General features: G+C 46.4%; 1 protein-coding gene across 2 annotated transcripts in view; it reads right to left on the bottom strand.

Annotated features, from left to right (window-relative positions):
* Positions 1-914: 914 nt before the first annotated feature.
* The window catches only part of LOC142577907 (uncharacterized), a 108,212-nt gene continuing 85,589 nt past the window's right edge, over positions 915-23,537 (bottom strand). The window contains exons 3-4 of one of the 2 annotated variants that reach the window (XM_075687337.1): positions 1,372-1,511; positions 915-1,231 (exon numbers count right to left, since the gene is read on the bottom strand). In XM_075687337.1, the coding sequence (XP_075543452.1) occupies positions 1,380-1,511 (132 nt within the window). In that variant the 3' untranslated portion in view covers positions 915-1,231; positions 1,372-1,379. Of the gene's footprint in view, positions 1,281-1,371; positions 1,512-23,537 lie in introns of both variants that reach the window. The other variant, XM_075687336.1, reaches the window with a different exon arrangement.

Here is a 23,537-nt window from a genome sequence, read left to right on the forward strand (position 1 = left end):
TTTGTGGGGCTGCCTTCACGTTGGGGCACGCCCATGTGGTGTGATATAGGGAAGCGTAATTGTTACAAAGGGGACATTTGTATGAATATAGTGTGGGATGTGTGGCGTGTAGTCTGCTTACATGGGGGTATAGATCGGTTTGTAATTGTCGACATGTTACGGCGTCTTAACGTGAGAGGGTCTTGTTTTGAGGTGAGTATTGTCGTCTGTTCAATCTGTGGTGTTGTAGTATGGCGTTTTAATATAACGGTACGGGCTCCATAGATGCGGTTGGATCCCTCTCTTGCAAACTTTTGTAGCCGAGATTGCATGCTACATACAACCTAATCAGCATCATGTATAGGTGCACCGCTCTTATTTTTTCTTAAATGAATGAAAATTACTGCATGTTGTCATTTCGCGAACGCCTTTCTCATGTGCACCTGTTGCGTGTTTTGCAATGCGCAGGAGTAAGGACCGTCCGCGCTCCAGGGAGAGGCACCGGTCACCAGAGAGATCATCACGCCGAAAGAAGTCGAGTATAGGCGTGACCGGTCGCGCAGGCGTGAGCGGGACTACGGAGACCGGAGCCGCGAAAGGGACCGCTACCATGAGGACCGCTACCGAGACAAGGTGAGGGAGCACCGCAGTCGCCACTAAGTGGCCCTCTTCACCACCGCATGGTAAGCATTAGCCGCGTTTCTTTTTCTACTTGAAATTCAGTTCAGTACGCCACTATTTACTTGGGTCTAACTCGCTAAAGCATGACATCGGCATTAGAATAAAAACCAAAACAGCCGATAGGTTGTGACCTAATCCCTCCCCCTTATCATGAAACCTTGGTTCCAACTTCGGACGCTGTGCCTCACCATACTGCAGGTGCTCCTGCACGCGCCAGATGCTTGTCATGACAAAATGAGGCTTGGGGCAATGGGAATTGGATGGAAAAATTTTATTTTTTCATGTGGAAAAAAAATCGCTACTTCTTTCTTGAAATAGCCTGGTAAGGTAAGTGTACAAGACATTGCAATTTCCAGTTATGGTCATAACAAATTCGGGCAAGTGATATTTGAATAAGTACATCTATTGTAAAAACCACTTTTCTAAAGCAAACCATAGTTTTCAGCAGAAAGAAGCATCGTGTGTTAGCTAGAGCTCTCGTAAAATACCACGCACTGAGCTCACAGCATCAGAGGGAGGCTTTGCTTAACGTGCCTTAGTCTTGAACCCTTCCTTGACTGGAGGCTTGAGACTAGAAGCAAAAAAAAATGAAAATAAAGTACGGAACGTGGTTTCATCAGCTGTAGGACGAAAACAGAGAACGAAAGAAGAGGACAGTGAAATGCACAGATTTGGAAAGGAAACAGCCATCATGCAAAGCACGACACCCACCTAGAATTTCAACTTGTGACGGCAATGAAGCGGTGACCAACAGATTGCCGGACTACCGATGCGCTGATGATGAGTCCGTAATCGTCCAAAATCCCAACATTCACTTGGATACGGTAAGTGCGGTAACACCTCAGACTGATCTGCAAGACATACAAAGGAGGGCAGTTTCTGGTGTTGAGCTTTTAGCTTGGAGTGGAGAGGAGAAGGCCTTGGTCTAGGGAACAGACTGCATGCTTATTTTTCATTATTCATATGACATACATATTTGCAAACAAATTGACTCTACGTCCCAGCCTTGCAAAAGTGTGTGTCCAGTGAAGCTGTTGAAAACAACCACTGCAACTACTGGGGGTTATGCAACGCTTTATTGCTTTAGAGTAATGGTAACTGTGACAGCACGCTGCCCCCCATAGCGGTGCTGCAACAACATTGAAGTCATTTGATCGGCTGGTACTCTTATATACGAAAGGCTAGGAACGTCGCTCCTCTCGTTGCATGCTGCCATCACTGTGGCAGCTTGCGCAGCAATAATCGTTACTTGGAAATGATAACAATGCCAAGCTACGTGCTTGGCATTGTTATCAGGAGCGCCTTATCAATTATGTGGTTTGGATGATTGCTTTATGCTTGTTCTTTATTGAAATGTATACTGTTCTGTATACGTTGCATGAGCGATCCCAGAGAATGTCTGCACTGTTCACTTCGTTTTGCTAACTGCTCGAAGCCTGTGCCACACTGGTGTAGGGGCCACTGCTCTTGTCTTAGCACTGTCGCCAGGATCGGCCCACAATTTTGCCGATAGATGCGAACACGAAAAATGGTGACCAACTAGAGGCTAACAGCTTCGCTGTAAAATCAAAATCCAGCCTGCTTGAAGCACCAATACTTTAGTGTGCGACTGGGCAGCCCACTCGCCCTGAGTGGACTGCCCACTCATAAGGAAAGCAGGTTAAACTGTATTGAGCGAACCGATAGCATTGGCCGTGCACAATAGTGTGAAGGGCACCAAACACTTCATGAATTAGTTCGGTAGAAAACTGGCCTGGCACCTCCTGCACTCTCAACAGGCTCCGAAAGCATGGGGATTCAATTTTTTTTTTGTTTACCACCCGCTATTTGTTACCGGAATCTCGTCAAACCCACAACCTCGTGCTATCAAGCCACACTGCACAAACCCTGTACACAATGAATCAAACGGCAGCATAGAGGCATTTCAGTGTTCCACTGGTGAAGCAAATGGCAATGCAGGCCATCGTGAAACAAGCTAAGGGTACATACACATTGAACCTGCCGGTGCCATGCTGTCGGTAGTACTCATCGCTTTCTCTCTCTACTTAAGGGCAAGGGTTCATTGAGCAGAATGCAATTGTGTATTTTTTCATTGAGTGATAATTGAGCAAAGCATATTGTTCCGGAAAGAATGGCTTGTGGCCTAACTAGAGAGAGGGGTTAGGGAATGGGAGAACGTGGGGAGAACTACTCGCGTACATAAGCACTAGGTGTCAAACAACCTGAGCCTGAATTACTTGGGAACTGAACCGAAACCAATATTCTCGGGGAATACCTGAATAAGAAAAAGATTCACACGCTCCTTTAGCAACTCCTTGCGACTCACTGAAATCGTATGTCAATGAGATGTTAGCTAATTTTGACACTGATAGTTACGAAACACTTGCACTTCTGAACTTTGCTTCCTACAAGCCAAACTTCCATTTTTTTATTTTATTCCACGATAGAACTCCAGTGCCACACATCAGTGTGACGTTACGGATTTAAATGCATTTATGTTGTGGTACAATGGAAATTCGTGAAACTTGCCAAGTTCACTCTTTGGCTCTACTACAATACAATGTAGGCCCAGTTTACCGATAAAAGTAAATAAATAAATAAATAAATAAATAAATAAATAAATAAATAAATAAATAAATAATAGATCCGTGCAGGACACCGTCAAAATTCATGAGATGTTAAGCTGGTGCGGAAACTTTAGTCGAAATTTAAAGGAGACCCACACTTTACAGGCAACGGGACCGTTGTCTGGGCAGATAGCCGCAGCGTACTTCATACACTATGGTGGTAACACGCGCGTTAGCAGGGCACTTCTGTAGTTTAGCTGAAAGAAGAGATTAATTTCATTTACGCCTCGTGACGCTTTCGCCTCTTCTGTTCAAGTGATTAAGCTACAATGAAGAGGAAAATCATTTGTGGTATGTTAGCAAATTACCCTCCACCTATGCCAAGAACTGAAAAAAGAAGCCACTCTTGCCGCGAGAACGCCAGCATGGTAAGCCTGTACAGACGCGCAAACGAAAGACTGGTGGTGCCGTCGCCGTGAAGCGAAACTCCTCTACCAGCCAGCACTGACGTCTCCTCGAACCTAGTTGTACTTCTATATGTAAAATTGTCTGTGTTGTATCCTACAAAAGTCAACTTTGGAAGTTTCAAGGATTTTTGCACAACCGCAATGGCTGAAATCCAAAAGAAAAATTATGCAGATCCCACGTACTGTGGGAATCGATGTAAGCGAAGCTTACCGTGCTGGATGCTTTGATTGACGATAATTAGTGGTGGTGTTGGCGGCTAAAGCTTAATTTCTTCAACATTTAGGCTACCACGAGAGGGGCTTGTTAAACATTACCTTGCAGGTACCACTGCTTTTTGTCTGCGTAGTACATAGAACGCACAGGGAGAGATGTTTACTTGGGGCGTTGTAGTGTGTCATATTTTATAACCACTGAGAGGGTTGAAGGTTGTCATTTCTTCACATGGCACATCGCATTGTGGCAGAACTAGAAAACTTGAATTGGATTATGGGGCTGTACGTTCCGGAACCAGACTCGGACAATGAGGCAAGCCGCAGTGGCGTACTCCGGTTTAATTTTGACACCGTGATGTTCTTTAACGTGTCCCAAAATCTAAGTGCAGGTGCGTTTGCTATTTCGCCCCCGTCGAAATGCGGCTGCCTCGGTTGGGATGGAATCCACGACCTCTAGCAATGTCATAGCCGTAAAGCTATCGCGGCGGGCACAGAAGTGTTGATTTGACGGTCGACTGCTTCCGTAGTGTCTGCTGGACTTAATTAACACGGCTCAGCTTCTGCATGCCCTGCTTACCCTCATGAAAATGGTTATGTCCTTTATGTTTACTGTATGTTTCCCGAAGTTCACATGAGGAAATATCCTTTATGTTTCCTCCATGTTGAAATTTGGCCACTGCTTTTATGTTTCCTTCATGCATCCTTCCTTTATGTATCCTTCATGTTACCGTACTTTATGTTTCCTCCATGTTGAAATTTGGCCACTGCTTTTATGTTTCCTTCATGCATCCTTCCTTTATCTATCCTTCATGTTACCGTACTTTATGTTTCCTCCATGTTGAAATTTGGCCACTGCTTTTATGTTTCCTCCAGGTATCCTTCCTTTATGTATCCTTCATGTTACCGTACTTCATGTTTCCTCCATGTTGAAATTTGGCCACTGCTTTTATGTTTCCTCCATGTGTCCTTCCTTTATGCATCCTTTATGTTACCGTACTTCATGTTTCCTCCATGTTGAAATTTGGCCACTGCTTTTATGTTTCCCTCGTGTGTCCTTTTAGCTTACCATACTTTATGTCTCCTAGATGTTGAAATATGACCACTGTTTTTGGCTCTATGACGCAGCTTAAGACAGCTGCTTGTAAACAGGAATTCATACAATACTGTTGTAAAATGATTAGTTTATTAGACTAATCTATACAGTGGTGAAAGGGAATGTCCAAAAACGTTTTATAGCAAACCCAGCAGGCAATTCATGTACACTATAATTAGGAGAACCTGCTTCTACTGCTGCACCAGGTAGAAGTAGAAGCATGACAAATATAATGTAGCTTTTTTTTTCAGGCTCTTCGAACTGCTCTGGTATAAACAACCAGACACTACACATCGCTACTGCATATGAGCAGTGTTCAAACAAGCTCAATCAAACTGTCGCGGGCATGAACCTTAAGTGCTGCCTGTATTCAATAAACTTGGTAATTGCGTGGATGACGACGCTGTTGTCACCATCAGCGACAAAGATATCGGGAATGACAAGCAAATTGAGAATGCACTCATAGTTCCACTGTATTTTGCAATGCCATGCAGTTCACAGTACCAATGACTAAATCACCCTGCGACCATCCACTCCTATGCCTCGTTTGCAGTTTACAGCGGCACATCACTTGGTGATCCCCCCTCCGCGCCATATTTGTGGTCGCATTAATTTACGTGCATATACAGTACTATAGGCTTTGCATTAAGTACCTCTCGTCTAAATCAGAATATTGAAGTATCAAACAGCATATCAGAGACCATATTTTATCCTCCATGGGGTTAATTATGTGAATTTTCAGTTGCCACAGAAGGGGCAGTCATAACTGCATAAATTCAAAATAAATACGGACTAGAATGAATAATAAAAGCCCACCCGATAATTATACATGTTACAAAGACAACAAAAAATATACCAAATGCTTCTTTAGGGCAGTACACTGCCACACTAACGAAACATCACACAGAAGACTAAATGAACTAAACGAAGATCAAATGAACATCAACATATAAAAAAAACAAAGGCCATAGTTTGTACAACAAAACACGAGTTGCCAGATCAGTTGCAACACCAAGAGAGAAAAAGAACATGAAAAAAGATTATGCAGATCCAACACACATGTTAAATGTGAAGCAAAATGGTTAATGAAATGCTAATTTCTTTCCCTTCCTCCAGTCTTTGGCATAAAATAACACAGCAGTTTCTGTCATAGCAGGACCTCTATAAACATATGCATTAGTATTAGCAGGGTATCGTGACGTATGCAATGTCTTAGAGAACTATAAAGGTTGCCCGCAATGTGTATACTAGAGATGGGCAAATATCAATTTTTTTTCTGACACAGGCACATGTATATATAGCAGGAAAATTATTTTCGTATATTAAGATAGCATGCCTGCACTGATTGGTGCAAGACAGCTAACAGCAGGAACAAAATTGTGTTAAAGACATCACAAATTGTCATTAAAACTGCCCGAACAGCCTCTCAACATCGTTAGCGACTGGTTGCAAACAAGCAAGGAAGAACGACTGCTGTATGACTAGTAGTGGGGGGCGGGGGGGGGGAGCTGTTGAAGGACCCGTGTGCCTAAAACACATTGAAAGGGCCTGCATGTTACAAAAATACCTAATAGCTCACTTTTAAATACAATATGTTAAATATTGGAATATTCACCCACCACTAATTATTGATTCAGCACTTGCATGGCAAAGAAATGATATGCTTCTTGTATATACAGCAAATATGTTAGGTGAGAAACAAGACTGAGCAGAACAAATGACTAGGAGAACTGCTAAGGTTACAAGGAATAAAAATGACTAGCAGAAATGCTGAGCATATAAATAAGAATAAAATTATCAGAACAATAAAACAATTTCAGCAGAACCCATACCGCTGACCTAAGGTTTACAGGAAGAATGGAGTGATTAAAAATCATAGAACAAGAAATGGCGGTAAAGCCAACGTTTCAACCAGTGGACTAGTAGAAAGTGCACTTGTCTACCTCACAAATACAAGTCCACGAGTCAAAACATTAATTTTGCCAGCATTCCTTGTTCTAGCTACACCTGTTGATCACTTCATGAAGTTAGAGATCCTAGTGCACTTGTCCACGAGCCAGCATTGCAGACAGGCTCCCCTTCACCTCCTTTACTCCGACGTTAAAGAGGGAGCACGTGTAGGCTGCAAAGAAAAAAATTAAAAATCCATTAATGACCGAGTTCATTTGCAATCCCTAATTGTATCAACTGTCTACACACTGTATTTTGAACTTATCTAAAAGAATGTAGTGGTACAATAAACTTACACACAACCGCCTCAACCCTCTTCTGGTCTAAAGCCTTTTTTGGTGCCGCGTCTTTGTTAGCCCGGCAAACCTTGCCATGGAGGGAGCTATTTTCCAGCTCCTCCGGGCTAAACACTGCACGAAGGAGCGCCCGTGCAAATTTCGATGGCTGGTGCTTTGTGCTGAGGCTGATCCTGTCAACAAGTTGCTTCTCCACCAGCACCCCGTCTCCTATGTCCAACTGCATAAAATACAGAGTTGTTCATGATATTGCACACTTCTTTACCATGGACAAGCATGCAATGAAGCAATACATTGTAAAACATAATATGGAAAAATTTGCACATTTGAAGGTAAAGCTAAACATTTCAAGAGAATTGCCTGTCTGGTTGGGATACTGATTAGGACTTTCAGACTGACTCCAACCAAATAACTGAATTTTATTAGCCCGACTTGTCGGAGTCCATTCGGCTACTTATTCAGGGGTTGTTCTGTGGTGGTGGCAGTGTGCAGCTTTTAAAGCGTCTTTTGTAAAGAAAAGGAGGAGAGAGTACTGAATGTGGGGAGACACTCCCCCCCACCTCCCGTCTGTGAAAACAAAAGGGGTGAGATGGCTGCCATGGGGCTGAGCAGCTGGGATGACCAATGCTAGGGGAGCTTGACCCGCAAGAGTGCTGCTGACGGGAGGTGGAGGGGATTGCTGCCATCGCAATCAGTCGGTAGGGCAGGCCATCATTGCGATCACCGAGAGGCAAATTCAAGTGCGCTGCGTAACGCGTCTAATATTAGGTCTTAAACATCTGCATCGCAGCATATCGTAGTAGCATCGTTCCGCACGTTTACACCCGTCTCTGCCCACTCTACGTGGAGTATGTGGGCGATGTCACTCATTCGAGAGATCGATGTCTGACTGGCTTTCCACACGAGGTCATCGAGAGTGTTTGGAATAATGCCGCCTACATTAGGCTTATTTTCAATGGCACACACATACGCGCACAGTAACTAGTGCGCCTTCGAAAAGAAATACACAAATGCAATATATGAAGAGGTTTCTTTAAAACAATAGCGCGCTTCAACCTGAAAATGCATGAGGATCGATCGTCTGCTACAGCTTGCGACGAAAGGAGTTGCGACATTGAATTATAGCGGGAAAGCGTTCCGTACGACAGGCGGAATTCTTATCGGTTCCACAAAAATTGTATCGGAGACCCTTCGTTCTACAGTTGTAAACCTTTTACGAGTCTCAAGATGGACATCATTCAACGATACGTTGAACACGTTGAACCCTTTCAACGATACGTTGAAAGGGATTGACAACTGACCGGAATGTGTTGTGAGACGTTGATGGAAATGAATTTACCATGACTTACAGTGATAGAATCCAGCACGCTGTTCGCGATTTAATTAGGGATTATAATTTTAATTTGGCAAAGGAAGTCTGAAAAACCAGTAAGTGGCGAGACCTGGCGCTGAAATAATGGCACTTCGGATGTATTCTGCGAGTAAGTCGTAGAGTAAGTACGTAAGTCGACTGTTGTTAAGTACAGCATAATTCTTGCTTAAAGTTCCAGTTAATATATGGCATTCGCGCAGTATTCTATGCTTCGGGAAGCAAAACGCACGCGTGGCTACGGCAACACGCTGAACTCCGTATCTCGTGCTTGGTTTTCCATCCTGGCGTTAACAGCGCAAAAGGTAGACGGGACTAAAACCCCTGCATCCACGCGCAACCGCCGCTTTCTTAGGTACCGACAACCTTTGTTGAGCGCCGCCTTTTGCCCTCACACCAAATCCGGTTCCGGCATTTCCGGTTCCGGCACTTCCGGTTCCGGCACTTCCGGTTCCTGGAGTTGCGCTGCGGGAATTTCCGCTTTGACTGCTGTTAGACGATGGTGAGACGGTCGCGCGTGCTTAGCAGAGCTGTGGCAGTCACCAGGAGAAGAATGCAAAGGTGACAGGCTGTTGTATTCCGCTGAAGTAGTAGATCGCGGACGCTGTTTTCCAAATGCACGAAAAACGGCAGTGGTCTCCGAGCACCCAGGCGCTACATCCCGCTGTACGTTGTCTCTCGTGGGACAAACCATCGCAGGTTGGCGAGAAGCAGCGAACACGATCATATCGCTGATTACAATAGGCTGTGCTTCTTGGATGGAATTGCATTCAGAGTTTAAACCGCAGCTGGTACAATTAAAGCATCTCCATCGACGCAAAAGTGAACAACGCTAAAATAAACACATAGCGTCACTTCCACTCGGAACAGGAAAGGCACATTCACACCGAAAGCGGAGCGTCTAAGCGGACAAGCGGATTTTCAAAGCGGCGAGCCGGCGAGCGCCCGCGCCTGTTCAGACCGGCCGCGTTGTCTGGCTATCCGCGCCGCGGGGAAGGAGGGGCATCTCACAATTTCTTTAGCAATTTCAAGGACGTGGCGCCATCTCGCGGCACTTTGGGTTTGTGCGCGCACTTTCGATATTTTTTTCTTCGTGGGTCGGCGCGCTCCCGTCGGCTATCTTCTGCAAAATAAGCGACGACACGGCGCCGTGTCGTCGTTTTATACCTCCTTTTGTCCTTGTCTTGTGTTGCGCTGTAACAAACCTTACTATGAATCCCAACCAACTGGCCCAACTTGGCGTTTTGACGCTTTTGAATAACAGAAGCGAAAAGCCCAGAGAAAGACATTCGTTTACATTCATTCACCAACGCTTCCGCAGTGTCGGGTTCTGATTGGCTGCGGCCAAAGCGGCCAACTTATCCGCGCGGAAAAAATCGGTCCAGGCGCGATCCCGCCAAGCGGCCGCGTATTTTCCGCAAAGCGGAAAATCCGCGGCCGCTTGGCCGGATCCGCTTGTCCGCTCCGCCTTCGGTGTGAACGTGCCTGAAGCTGCAGCTACGTGAGTTCCGCTTGACGCCGGAAGCAAGGGGGTGAATGGGAGAGGTGTGCGGAGGAGGAGGGTAGGTTGGCGCTACTTAACCTGGTCGGCGAAAACGTTTATGGAGGGGCTTTAGACGGGACACGAGGCGAGAAGACGACACAACAAGCTCTGCCGAAATAAGCGCGTACTCATTTCCGCAAATGAGGACGTACCTTTAGACATGAATCTAAAAAAAAATAGTAATGTGTAAATGCAGCTTTTGCAGCACGCTTGTACACAACGTAACAAACTCACGTAATATATAAATTGATATATCGAATTTGTCTACTTTCAATGATCTAATGGATGCCGTTTAACGGCCGTCATATCTGTTCTTGACGGAGAGCTATTAATTTATAAACCTCATGTTTCTATAATTTTTTCGAGCGTTCGAATTTTTGAAAATTCTTTCGACAAAATTCCGGCCCTAAGTCGAACTTAGAACGGCAGAAAGCTGAGCTAGTCGCTAAGGATTCATTGTGCAAAAAAGAGGTGAGGCGTGCAGACAGGACACAAGAGTAGAGGAGTGGAAGCAGAAGCGGCGTTCGTGCTGTCCACTTCTCTACTCTTGCGTCCTGTCTGCACACCTTACCTCTCTTCTGCCTAAATCGAAATTCCGCTTCCAGCAGTCACTATAATTTAACTTTATCGCTCGGATGCATTAAATTTCATTAAAATCGGTCCAGAAGTTATCTCAGAAAAACGTTTTTTTTTTTTTCGTTGAACAGGCCGCGTAGGAGTTGGGCCCGAGCTAAATATAACGCTGGGTGCATCAATGCGCGCCTCCTGCCCCGCTCCGTACGCAGGGTGGCCTCATTCTTTGAACGGATCGTTTCTGCGCCGCCCGCCTTTTTCCATCACACTTTCAACGGCCACCACGTTGCGAATTTTGCAAGATAACCAGGTGCTGCGCGCTGCGGTTCTCTTCTCTAATACTTCGACAAATGGCTGGCGATTGTTTTCAAGTTCCAGACATCGAAAAAGAATTAGGCTACTATGGACGGTGAAGATTAAACAGTACAATTACGTTGACGCCAACAAATGCCTCGTGTCCGTGGGCAATGCGAGTAGGCCTTACAAAAATACCTAATAACATTATTTAGAACTTCTACGAACTTTCTGTTTGCTTTATTGACAGTCTACTTACATTTACATTCTGGTAGCATTTGTTCATACACTGTCAAAACACTTGTTTCTTACTTTTGTATAAAGAATATTTTAAGTACACCGTTAAAAGACTTCCTTCTTACTTTTGTATAAAGAATATCTTAAATAAGCCTTAAAAGACTTCCTTCATACTTTTGCACATATAATATTTTAAAGGGCCCCTGAAACGGTTCGGACAAATTTTGTAGACGCGTAGGGTACAGCTTAAGCAGAACATTCGCACCACAATTTAAGTGAAGCGTTACGTATTAATGGAGCTACAAGCGATTAGAAGTTACCCTCCTCCCTAGCCATGCTTTTCCTCCTCAACTCGTTCGCCGAGCGAGCGGGGCTAAGCTCCGCCTTCACTGGTTAAGCGTCACGATGCGCCGTCACATCGTCCACTTCCGGTTGTTTTGGAGCCGGCCCCCGCCCGCGCGAGACCTCTCCGCTAGCCGCTTGGCGGTCGACCCCAAGCGAGAGCTAATGAAGCAGCTTGCGTTGCGAGCATTCTGTCATTCTGACGTGTCTTGTATTCCTGTAGCCACAGGCAAGCTGGTCATTTCGGCAAATGACTGGAGGCATAAACTCAAGCTGATGAAGGAACCTTAGCGTAGACGTACGTGAGCGGCCTGATCGGTCTGCACGGTCTATACACTTGTTGGCGCAGCGCTTAACCAGCCAAACAAAGCGCTAATATTGCTCTAACCAAGTGTAAAACATTAAAAACATTTATAAAAACAACGTGTTGATGATTACACTCCTGCGAAAAATACGCACCTGCAGCATACAGTTCGTTGCTGCTACTGTGTATGGTTGAGCTCTGTGCCACCAGGTGGCTGCACCATGCAGACCATTCACATTTGCTCTGCTGCTCATCTCATGGCTCATGCCGTTACGGCACAGTCAAGCGGCCAGACTCTGTCCCCTTGCGCTTGTGTTTGCCCTAATACCGGACTCGCGAAACGCTATTGCGCTAGTAATCTTCCGGTGTAAAGTGACGGCCACAAACGCGCAAATCCTGGCGCCGATCGGATAGCAGCAGTCCGATGCGCAGCAGCCAGTTCGCTCGTACGCTGCCTTGAAGAAGGACACGATGTCGCAGCTTGACATATTGCCAGTCGCTACGTTTGCAGTCCACAAGGTAACAAAGTCGAATCATAGTGCTCGCGAAAACACTGAGACCGACCCTGACCGCGGAGCTGTCGTCAAAATGGAGTACGTTGTAACACAAGCAGACGACACTTGCTGTGTGCCGGAAGTGCTTAAGCGTACCGAAAATTATTCTTGTGCATTCTCTTTATGTTACTTTTTTTTCATAAAAACAAATTAACTAACATTCCAACTATTACGAAGATCAGTTGTTTACCATAAAGTTGGAAAAATTATCGACACGCGCCCTTGTCAGCCAATCGGATAGCTCGCCCCACTGACGTCGTATGGGTGATTTCGGTCATATGGGTAGGGGCGGCTTAAAATTCCACCGAGCAGTGTGCTGCGATCGGCAGCGATGTGCATGTTTAAAACTTTATAATAAATTACACGCTTTATGCGGGGCACTTAGATGTGTCAATTAATGATCAGAAGGACATACTCTAACGACTCAGTACGTTTGTAGAAAATCGTCAAAAGCGTTTCAGGGTCCCTTTAAGTGCCCCATCAACATGTCTTCTAGCTTTTGTCTATATAACAACTTTCGTACTGCGTCAGAAGGCTCGTTACTTTTGTGTAAAGAATGTTTTACTATACGTCATCAAACTATTTTTTTTCTGAAGGACTTGTATCCTCAGTACGTCCACAGCTCGTACTGTTTGATGAAAAATATTTAGAATGGGAAGTAACTTGAGAGTTCTTGATATTTTTTTCTAACACACATTAGTGCCGATATATGACATACTCAGGAATCAAGCTCTTTGTTTTAAATCGTAGCCCCAATCGAAGTCGGTAGCGATTTATTGTTGACGGAGTGCTACTAAAATTTTTAAAGAAATATGTTCGTAAACTGTTAGAACTAATCATTTTAAAGGTTCTACTGGACTACGTGAGCGTGCGGTGACGTCAGCACACTCCGAGAAAATTGTTTGCGCTACACCACCTGACCGGTGTGATAGCTGGGTACTGTGCAGGCCGCGCACCAGTTGCACAGCTTTATCCCCGCCTTGGGGCTGGTTAATTAAAAGCCGATTTACGCTTGAGCCGTGACGCGTGCGGTCGTACAGAAAACAGCACATTTCGCACACTGGTTCACAAATTTTGTTATACACTGGGCTCGCACATGCAGTGTAAACCGAAATGTATGTACCAGTCTGCGAAATGCGCAAAATTTCACCCGACCACATGCGTGCGGGCAGGCGGGTGGTGCGGCGTGGGGCTCGAGCGTAAATCGGCCCTTACCACGCACTGCTATTGCAAGGCCACCACTTAGCTTTGCAACGAGGTAATCAGATCAGTGCACTCCGCGATATAAATAGTACGCCCTAAGCTGGGACGTGTCAGCACAGTAGCGTCGCGATAGAGCTCCTGCTGAGTGAGCTCGAGTGTCCACCTGAGTAAGGAGGAGGAGGAGGAGAAACATTTATTAAAAAGAAAGGACAAGCAGGTGTCTTTCTGCTTGTGCGGGAGGCGCCCTTAGTCCAGGGCTCCTGCGGCTCTTGCTGTCTCCCGGGCCCGCCGCACCAGTTGCTGCTGGTTACGAGGGTCCGAACTAGTCAGCACGGCCTCCCACTGCTCGGGTGTGGGGTTGGGTATTTGCGGGGCCGCCTTCACGTTGGGGCACGCCCATGTGGTGTGATATAGGGAGGCGTAATCATTACAAAGGGGACACTTGTATGAATATAGTGTAGGGTGTATTGCGTGTAGTCTGCTTAGATGGGGGTATGTGTTGGTTTGTAGTTGTCGCCATGTTACGGCGTCTTCACGTGAGAGGGTCTTGTGTGGAGGCGGGTATTGTCGTCTGTTCAATCTGTGGTGTTGTAGTATGGCGTTGTATTGTAAGGGTACGGGCTCCATGGAGGCGGCCGTATCCCTCTCTTGTGGCGCCCGGGAGGCATGAGCTCGGGCTACAGCGTGCGCACGCTGATTTCCACGGAGGGACTCGTGTCCTGGAGTCCACACTATTTCAACGTCCGGCAATTGGGAGGCTTGTTTGAGGAGTCGGTGGGCTATTGAAGATATTCTGCCTCTCGCGTAGCTACGGCAAGCTGCCTGGGAGTCAGTAATGATTGTGACGTACTCGTTGGTCGGACTAGAGGTGATGGCCAAGGCGATGGCTGTCTCCTCCGCTACGAGGGCGCTGGCAGTGCGGACCGTCATCGAGACCACCTCTTGTAGGTTACAGTCGACAACGCTGGCCGTCATGGCTGCCTTTTGGGGGTACTGCGCGGCATCTGTGTATAGTGTGGTGGGGAGACTGCCATATTTTGTCTTTAGAGTTTTTGCGCGAGCTTGGCGACGATCGGCATGATGTTCCGGGTGCATGCTTCTGGGGATAGGGGCTACCTTGATGTGTTCCCGGAAGTTGGGGGCCAGATGAATTGCTTGTTCGTGGCCTTTGCCGTGTGTGGGGTAGCCTAGGCGCGCTAGGACTGTCCTTCCTGTTGGTGTGAGGGCTAGTCGTTCTCGTTGGCTTGTGAGGTGGGCGTCTATAATTTCTCTTATAGTATTATGGACTCCTAGGGCTTCAAGCTTGAGTGTCGCTGTTCCTGGTGGTAGGCCGAGCGCTTGCTTGTAGGCTTTCCGAAGAAGTACGTCTAATTGATCAAGTTCCTTGGGAGTGAGGGGCAAGTACGGGGCAGCGTAGGCAATGCGGCTGATTATCAGGGCCCGGACGAGCTGTATTATGTCGTCTTCTTTCAGTCCGTATTGTCTGGTGGTGATACGGCTGACCATTCGCATGATTTGGAAGGTGGTCTGCTTGAGACGTTGGATGGTGTATGCGCCTCCGCCGTCCTGTTGTATGTGGAGTCCTAGAATGCGGACGCGGTTTACTGTGGGTATTTCTTTGTCGTCGAGGGTGAGTGTGATTTGGGGTAGTTCAGTGAGTTTTCTTCGTGATTTCTGTCGAACGACTAATAGTTCTGACTTCTCGGGGGAGCACCGGAGACCACTTGTTTTTGCATATTGCTGGACGGCGTCGGTCGCTTGTTGAAGGGCGTCTTGTTTCTCTCCTTCGGAACCAGTGGTGGTCCAGATAGTGATGTCATCGGCGTATATTGCATGCCTGATTCCTGGTATTGCGTTGAGTTTCTCAGGTAATTTCATCATAGCAATATTGAAAAGGGTGGGTGATAAAACGGCACCTTGTGGGGTTCCTTTGTTGCGAGTAGGTAACGTCGGGGTTCTGAGTGAGCCAATGCCTATTGTGGCCATGCGGTTGCTTAGAAAGGCGCGTATATAATTGTAAGTATTACGACCACAGTTCGTGAGGCTTAGGTTTGTAAGGATGGTATGGTGAGCCACATTGTCAAAAGCGCCTTTGAGATCGAGTGCTAAAATCGCTCCGGTGTTGTGCGGTGAGATGTGTTCAAGGACTTGTTCCTTCAGCTGAAGAAGGATGTCGTGGGTAGAAAGATGGGGCCGGAACCCGAACATTGTGTCGGGAAAGAGGTCGCTGGATTCTAGGTAAGGTTGAAGCCGGTTCAGAATGACATGTTCCAGAAGCTTGCCTAGGCATGAGGTCAGTGAGATTGGTCTCATATTTTCTAAGCTGGAGAGTTTGCCTGGCTTCGGAATGAGTATGATGTCCGCGTGCTTCCAGTCTGCTGGTAGCGTACCCGCTTCCCAGTGATGATTGAAGAGGTCAGTAAGAGATTGAATGGTGCCATCATCCAGATTGCGCAGGAGCTTGTTATTTATTTTGTCCTTGCCTGGGGTGGTGTTTCGTGTGAGTGCATGGAGTGCTTGTTGCACCTCAGTGATGGTGATCGGCTTGTCGAGGTCGTAATTGTCGCTCCCGCTGTAGGTTGGAGGTTGTCCTTGTGCGGGTTCGAAATCGCCTATGTACCGCGCCCGCAACTCCTCCAGGATTTCGTCATCAGAACCCGGATGGTTGTGCAGGATACGTTGAATTGTTTGCTGGCTAATTGCCTTGCTTTGTGTGGGGTCAAGAAGATGGCGTAGCAGCGACCATGTTTTGGCCGTGCTAAGATTACCCTGCAACTTGTTGCATAGTTGTCGCCAGTTGTGACGGGTGAGCTCCTCAGCATAACATTCCGCGGTTGCCGTGAGTTTCGCTATACGTAGTTTCAATTTACGATTATGTTTTTGGCGCTTCCATCTCCTAACAAGGCCTCGACGTGCTTCCCAGAGATGAAGAAGGTGCGGGTCTACGGCCGGTATGTCTGTGGTGAGTGTGATCTGTTTTGAATGTCTGGCTACGTCTTGTTGGAGCTCTCGTACCCACTGCTCGAGATCCGTAATACTGGTTGAGGAGTCATCCGCTCGCTCTTTGCGAAAAGCTGTCCAATCTGTGAGTGTTGTCTTTTTTATCGGGTGTCGTGCATGCGTAACGTTCAATGTGGTGGCAAGTATGCAGTGGTCACTGCCCAGAGTTTCCTCCGTGTTGTGCCAGGAAGCTTGCTGTATCCCTTTAGTAAGGGTGAGGTCAGGGCATGTATCTCGGGAGACGCTGTTTCCTAGACGTGTGGGGTATGCGGGGTCTGTGAGGATGGTGAGACGGTGCTGCTGTATCGTGTACTGGAGTGCAGTGCCTTTTGATGTGGCTGTCGTGTAGCCCCATGCCTGGTGAGCCGCGTTGAAGTCGCCTACAATCAGCAGACTATTATTTTTGGCTATGCCAATCGCTTTAGTCATCAAGTAGTCGAACTTGGCCTGCTTCTGCTTGGGTGGGCTGTATATATTCAGTATGAAAAGGCTCTTTCGGCCTCGTTGGAGCGGCAGGATCTCAATTAGGTTATGATCGACATCACTGCCGTCTATAGTGTGTTGTGTGGTTGTGAGCGTTTTAGCTGTAAGTGTGGCCACGCGGCTGTCAGGCGTGGTGGTATGTGTGTTGTAGCCAGTTTGAGTTGGGTGTGTGCCTGTTTCCTGTAGTGCGATTACGCTTGGTCTCATTTTGGCGTTACTTATGTACTGTCTCAGTGACCCTTGCTTGCGTTTGTAGCTGCGACAATTCCATTGCCAGATTATGAGTGGGTTTTCGTTCCTGTGCTTGGTTTTGCTATTCGTCCTGGCTGACGGGTGGACCGGCAGGGTGTCCCTGCTCTACTTCCTGTTGTACTAGTGTTCTAACTTTCTTGCGTCGCTGATCTTTTGCGAGCCGTGTTTCTTCAATAACACTTGCCAGTTGCTGGATGCTTTGTTGCATTGCTAGGAGCTGCCGTTGCAGTACATCAACTTTCTCCTCGACTTGTGCGATTTCTGTCGGTTTTGCTGATTCCGCGAGAATCATCGGTTCAGAACGTTCCGAAGATGATGGCATTGAGGGTGCGGTCATTAGTGTGGAATGCTGAGTGGCAGTACGAGTGGCGTATAGTTCTGCAATCTGCGTGCGAAGTTTGTTGTTTTCTTCATGAAGGCGTTTGTTTTCTTCTCTGATGGCCTTTAGCTCAGCTAGAATTTGCAGTTGAACGTCAGTATTGTTTATGGGCGAAGAATTGTGTAGGGTGGGTGCTGTGTGTAGACGCGATGACAGGGTGTTGTCTTGGTGGGTTGTGTGAGAGGGGAAAAGCCGTGCTGACCAGCTCACCGCTTGTGATCCCGGTACAGCAGGTCCGTTGAGGTTCCGTGTCCCTCCTTGTTGGTTCCGCGAGCAGGAGCGAGACCTGGAGCGGGAACGCCTCCGTTGCTGGTCTGTACGTGACTGAGACTTCGACCTTGAGTAGTCCCGGCGGCTGGTCCTTCGGGATGCTGAAGATGCCTTCTTCAGTCGATCAGGGCACTCCTTGGAAGCCGTAGGATGAGGCCCCTGGCATAAGGCGCACCGGAGGTGACAGGGGTGGTCCTGAGTTGGGTTTCGTGTACCACACTGGGGGCATACGTTTGCTTCTGGAGTTGGGCATACATCGGTCCGGTGGCCGACTTGGTGGCAGATGCGGCAGAAATGCGTGGTTGGTCGGTATGGTTTGCATCGCACTTCACCGCTGTAGTATCGCACGTAGAAGGGTACAGCCTTGCCAGTGAATGTGATCACTACCGTAGCGGTTTGTCCGAGCATACGGGCATGTAAGATTTCTCGGCCAGGTGCATAGAGTCCGTTAAGGAGGACTTCTGTGGGAGTGCCTGCGGGAATGCCATGAATGACCCCTTTGACGGAGCTGTCGGGTGCCGCCACGTATGCCGTGACTGCGAATTCTCGACCGCCCAGGTGAATTGTAGTGATGCGACGGATGCTCATAGCTAGCTCTTCGTTTGGTGTGCTAGCAATAGCGATGTTTTGTACTGGGTCAATTCTTACAGTAAGGGTCCGTACGTGCTCAGTAGTGGGGTGCTGACATGCCAGCTTGATGCCTTCAGCAACCTGTGGCGTGGTCCAGGTGGCAAGGTTGAGTCCTTCTCGGGGGCGGATGATTACCTTGAGGTCATTTCGGGGTAGCGGTGGGAGTCGGGCTTGTCGGGGAACCGATGGGTGTCGGGGTTGGAGAGGTGGATTGGTGGGAGTCGATGTTTTCTTCCGACCGTACTTAACAGTCAGCCAGTCTCCGCCGGCAGGTTCATCAGGAAGTGGGATTTGCGCGTGCTCGAGATTCATCTCGGTGCCATCATTGGTGGCCATTGGTGCGCCGAACTGGGCCAAGGTCGTCGGCTAGACCGTACCCGTCGTAAGGCTTAGCTGGGCGGGCGCCTCTTGCGAAGTTCAGAGTCCGGTAATTCGTGAAGCAAGCGACTCACAGTATTGCTTTGGGTGTCCACGTGTTCCTCTCGACGTAAGGAGTCGAGTGAGGCTGGTTGTGGCGGCGCTGACGTCAATTATCCAGGGTTTAGCGATGTAAAGGCGGAACCCATGTGCAGTGCAACCGTGCGCAGCCTCTTCTTCTTCTTCCTCCCCACCTGAGTAAGCGCACAGGTCGAACAGAAAGAAAAGCTGAACTCTGTGCAGGTAACACCTTTCTGTGAAAAAAGAAAGAAAGTACTCTTACTGTATAAAAAAAAAATGTAGCTTTCTATGCGTCCCTATTCGCACGCTTTCGTCCCTGTCTCCTACCGACGGCTTCTGCACATTAAAGGTAACTAATAGGACGTTACATCAAAGTGAAGGTAAAGTAACTATGCCAACTTCCCTGCTTTACGGCGATGGTAGCTTGCTGTGGGTGAAAACAGATTGAAAATAAATAATTATGCACTCTTAGTATTCCGTGATTCCGCTTCACAACACGGCGACAAAATTTTGAGCTCCAACCAGTGGTCACCATGACATCTGTAATTATGGCATTCCGGATACCAAGAGCCAGGATATCAAAGGCCATGATTTTGCCTTGCTTCGGGCGTCTGAAAACTGCTAACGTCATAGCCGCCACGCTTTGGACATGTATTTGACTATAAAAATACTACTACAATAGGCTTCAGCATTATTTTGCGCTGGGCGCCATGGAGCAAAATTTTTTCTTTGAAAGCGGCAAGCGCTAAAGGATGTTCTTGCGCAAAATAGGATAACAACTTAATTTACCCAATATGACTTTATTTTTCTATGTTTGTTACATTTGAAGAAAAAAAGGCCTGTTTTCAGAACAATATTTGCCTCGAAATATAAAGCTATACAGTCCCTAAAGGCACAACAAAATTGAGCCGGCTGTCTTGTCATTTTATTTTTTCAACCTCTGCCACGAGGTACATTCCCCCAAGTGCAGTTCCCAGAAAGGGGTGCGCACACAAAAGCCGGCCACATGTTCCACCGAGAAGCGATGAATTTCTAGGTCTGAGTCAACCATCGCAAGGTGGGAGGGAGGGGCGCATGTTTCGGCCTAAAACGGGGCTTTAGTTCCGCGGCGGTCAAGGCGAAGCAGATGGATGGAAAGAATATCACATGCCTATCTCGCGCATGCGTACAAATTTGACAGTGGCCCGAGTCGAGGCAAAGAAGGAGACCGTCCCAATCGACCGTACCACGCCGGCGTCGCAAAGGAACTGACGGCGATTCTTCGTGATTTGGGAGAAGGAAAGTACGCTTAATTCTGTGCTGAAGAATTAGGCGTACATGCCCTCTCCCAAATCACGAATAATCGCAATCAGTTCCTTTGCGACGCCGGCATGGTACGGTCGGAACGATGTAGGTGCTTCGTCGCGCATTGTAGCAGCAATCTAGCTGTTTTTGCTGCTGTTTATGCTTATGCTGTATTGTGGCTAATTCATCGTTGCAAGCCAACCAGCAACGTGTTTGCGAAGCCCACGGTGCTTTCTTCGTTCCGTGATGTGAACGTTTCTGCAGCTTCTCTGCCAGCTGCGATGCAGTGTCGTGTGAGGCAATTTAATATTGGCACTGTCCGTGTTTTAAACTGCACAAATAGCGAACAGCGGTTCCTCAAGACAGCACTGCGTTGAAGTTTTATCTGTCTCCAAATTATAATAAAAGAGATGTTCTTTTCCAATATTCTTCATAAACATATTATTTTGATGTTGTTTTATTTCAGTTTCTTATGCCGCATTTTGGCAGGTTATTATTGCGCGAACAGAAACGGCGTGAAATATTTTAAGAGCCATTTTCTTACATACTTGAACTATACCGCGTCATGCGGTTCGCTTGAAGTTGCTATAAACACGAAGCGTACAAATACTTCGTTTTCACAGCATTCGCAATGACCTAATGTCTTGTAAATATTGTCTGAACATGAACTCACTCTTTGCTCTTTGCTGCTCTGGCTGTACAGGATGAGAGATAGTCGAATATTGAACGTACAATTTCACGGTTCACAATGACATACGTTTCAGCGAACCGGTTCACAATGACAAAGGCTGCACTGGTTAGACAAGTGCGAATGTGAAAGAAAATTGTTCCCACTTGTCTAACCACTGCAACCTATGTCATTGTGAACCGGTATTTTTTGACACTGATATTTTGTTTTCGAGTAAAAATAAACGAACACGTCAAATTACAGAAGCGTTCCATATAATAAGGCGTGCTTAAAAATGCGTCAGTAAGCCATTGGTTGCTATCACTGACAAAGAATTCGTATTCTTGAATACTGCGTCAAGCACTGCAATCTGTTTATGTAAAAATAGATGGCACGGACACGTTTTGCACATGCTCGGTGCAGCTGGCTGGCGCTTTCACGTTCTCTTTCCAAAAATAAACAGTTGTGAGTACGCGCTCGCGCGCCCACCTTCTCTGCGTCCGTGTATATTGTGTGCGCTACAAATTTCACCAGGAATAAACCATGTAATTGACTTTTTGAGGGAGCAAATTATTTATGCAGATAATTGGTTAAGAAAACATTTTGAGAAACTGAATTTATTCAGGCCACAACATTGGAGGCTATAACAATAGTTTTAGGCTGTTCCCTTTTTTGCGGAAACACCTTGCATACTTTCCTAATTTTAATAACACGTAGAAAATACAACGCAGCAAAGGATATGCATTGCAACATGTGCCCCATCCTTGCTATCTCCTCTGCAAGTAAACAGGGATGACGGTTACAACTTTAGACTTCATGTGAACCTTGTTAAAAAGCTGTTCTATGTCTGTCATGTGCTAACCTGAGCATTATGTTAACACTGACCATTTTTTTTCTGTGCAGGCTTCACCCTGCAAACATTCTGAGAGACATCAGCTCTGAATGTAAAAATACATTATAATCGATGCTTGCTAGAGATTATGCGACAGCTGCAGTGCCATAATCAACTAAGTCACTACTCATTTATTATTTTTCATTAATTTCTGCATTACTTCTCTCACAATTCTGTGTAAATATTTTTGTGTGAATAAACTTCTTTCAGTGCAAACTTACATTTGTTTTCCATGTACATGCACCTTCTACGTTGCATACTGCCTTTTACCAACATGCTCACACATACTGACAAATTTTTACACTATGCTACTAGGTCGTATGTGGGACAAATGTTACTAGAGGGGTAGTAACACGTCAGTAGCAAGTACATATGCACATGTAAGTAAAATATTGCCAGAGTATTACAACAGAGCCTAAAGACTTGTGTTGGTGGATGGTTAGTAGAATGTTTTCAGATCATATCTGAACATGCTTCAATTGAAGTACCGTGGCCAGTTCTTGATAGGATGATACTAGGGTGTATAAAGACAAATGTGAATAGGTGATTGGTAGAAAGTTGGCAGAATGTTTACAAACATGGTTCAATTGGAACAATGTTAATATGTCGTATAAAGAAGGCCTATTAATAGGGGATTGGTAGGAAGTTGGCAAGAACGTTTACAAACATTCTTCAATTGGAAGAATGTTAATAGGTGGTTGGTAGGAAGTTGGCCGAAAATTTATGAACATTCTTCTTTTGAAAGAATGTTACTAGAGTGAACAAAGACAAATGTTCATATGAAGTTGGTAGGAAGCCTAAATACATACTATGAACACGTTTCTATTGGGAGTTGGTGGCCAATTGTGTCTAGGGTGTTACTAGAGCGTTGTTAGGATTTATAAAGACAGCTGGTAGTATTTCAATTGACTGTTGGTAGGTTCTAGTAACAATAGTCTAAAGACAGTCTAAAAAATGTCGCTAGGAATTTTTATACGACAGCATGTCCTGCTTTTTTTTTATCTGGTTTGTAATCAAACTAAAAGTCGGGGAAATATTATATGCAAAGTAAAGTTTACATTTTGTTAATACGCGTGCTTACAGTGGGACATTGGGAAAAATAGCAGCAATAACTGACGCACTGTATATTCTGAGGACTCTTCAGTGGCGGTTACTCCATGCAGAAACGTATGTATGCCCAAATAAAGCCTTCCGTGTCAGCGCGCTGTGGAAAATGGTGCCCGCCGTAGCAGACGACGCTGTTGTCGCGTCGGGCAAGGACGACTTCGATATACTTGTGGTCGCCCCCGTCCTGTTCGCGAATGATGACCATAAGCGCACCACGTATACAAAGAAGTCGAGGAGGAATTTCAGGGAAGTCTTTCGGATTAGTATTCACCCAAAGGCATCCTCGCACGCATATACCATCGCGTTGGTCAAATTTCCAGGCGAGGTGTTTAGAGACCACTTCGAGCCTTCGGAAAAAAAAGTTCATCAAAGCGCGCTTCTCCGCCCTACGGATAAACAATACACCTTGGTCGGTGCGCTCTAGTGCAGAACCTCGTCCAATGTCATTGCGGCCAGAGATTGAAGTAGGC

Source organism: Dermacentor variabilis, chromosome 4 (assembly GCF_050947875.1).
Source record: "Dermacentor variabilis isolate Ectoservices chromosome 4, ASM5094787v1, whole genome shotgun sequence".
In the NCBI taxonomy this organism is placed as follows: Eukaryota; Metazoa; Arthropoda; class Arachnida; order Ixodida; family Ixodidae; genus Dermacentor; species Dermacentor variabilis.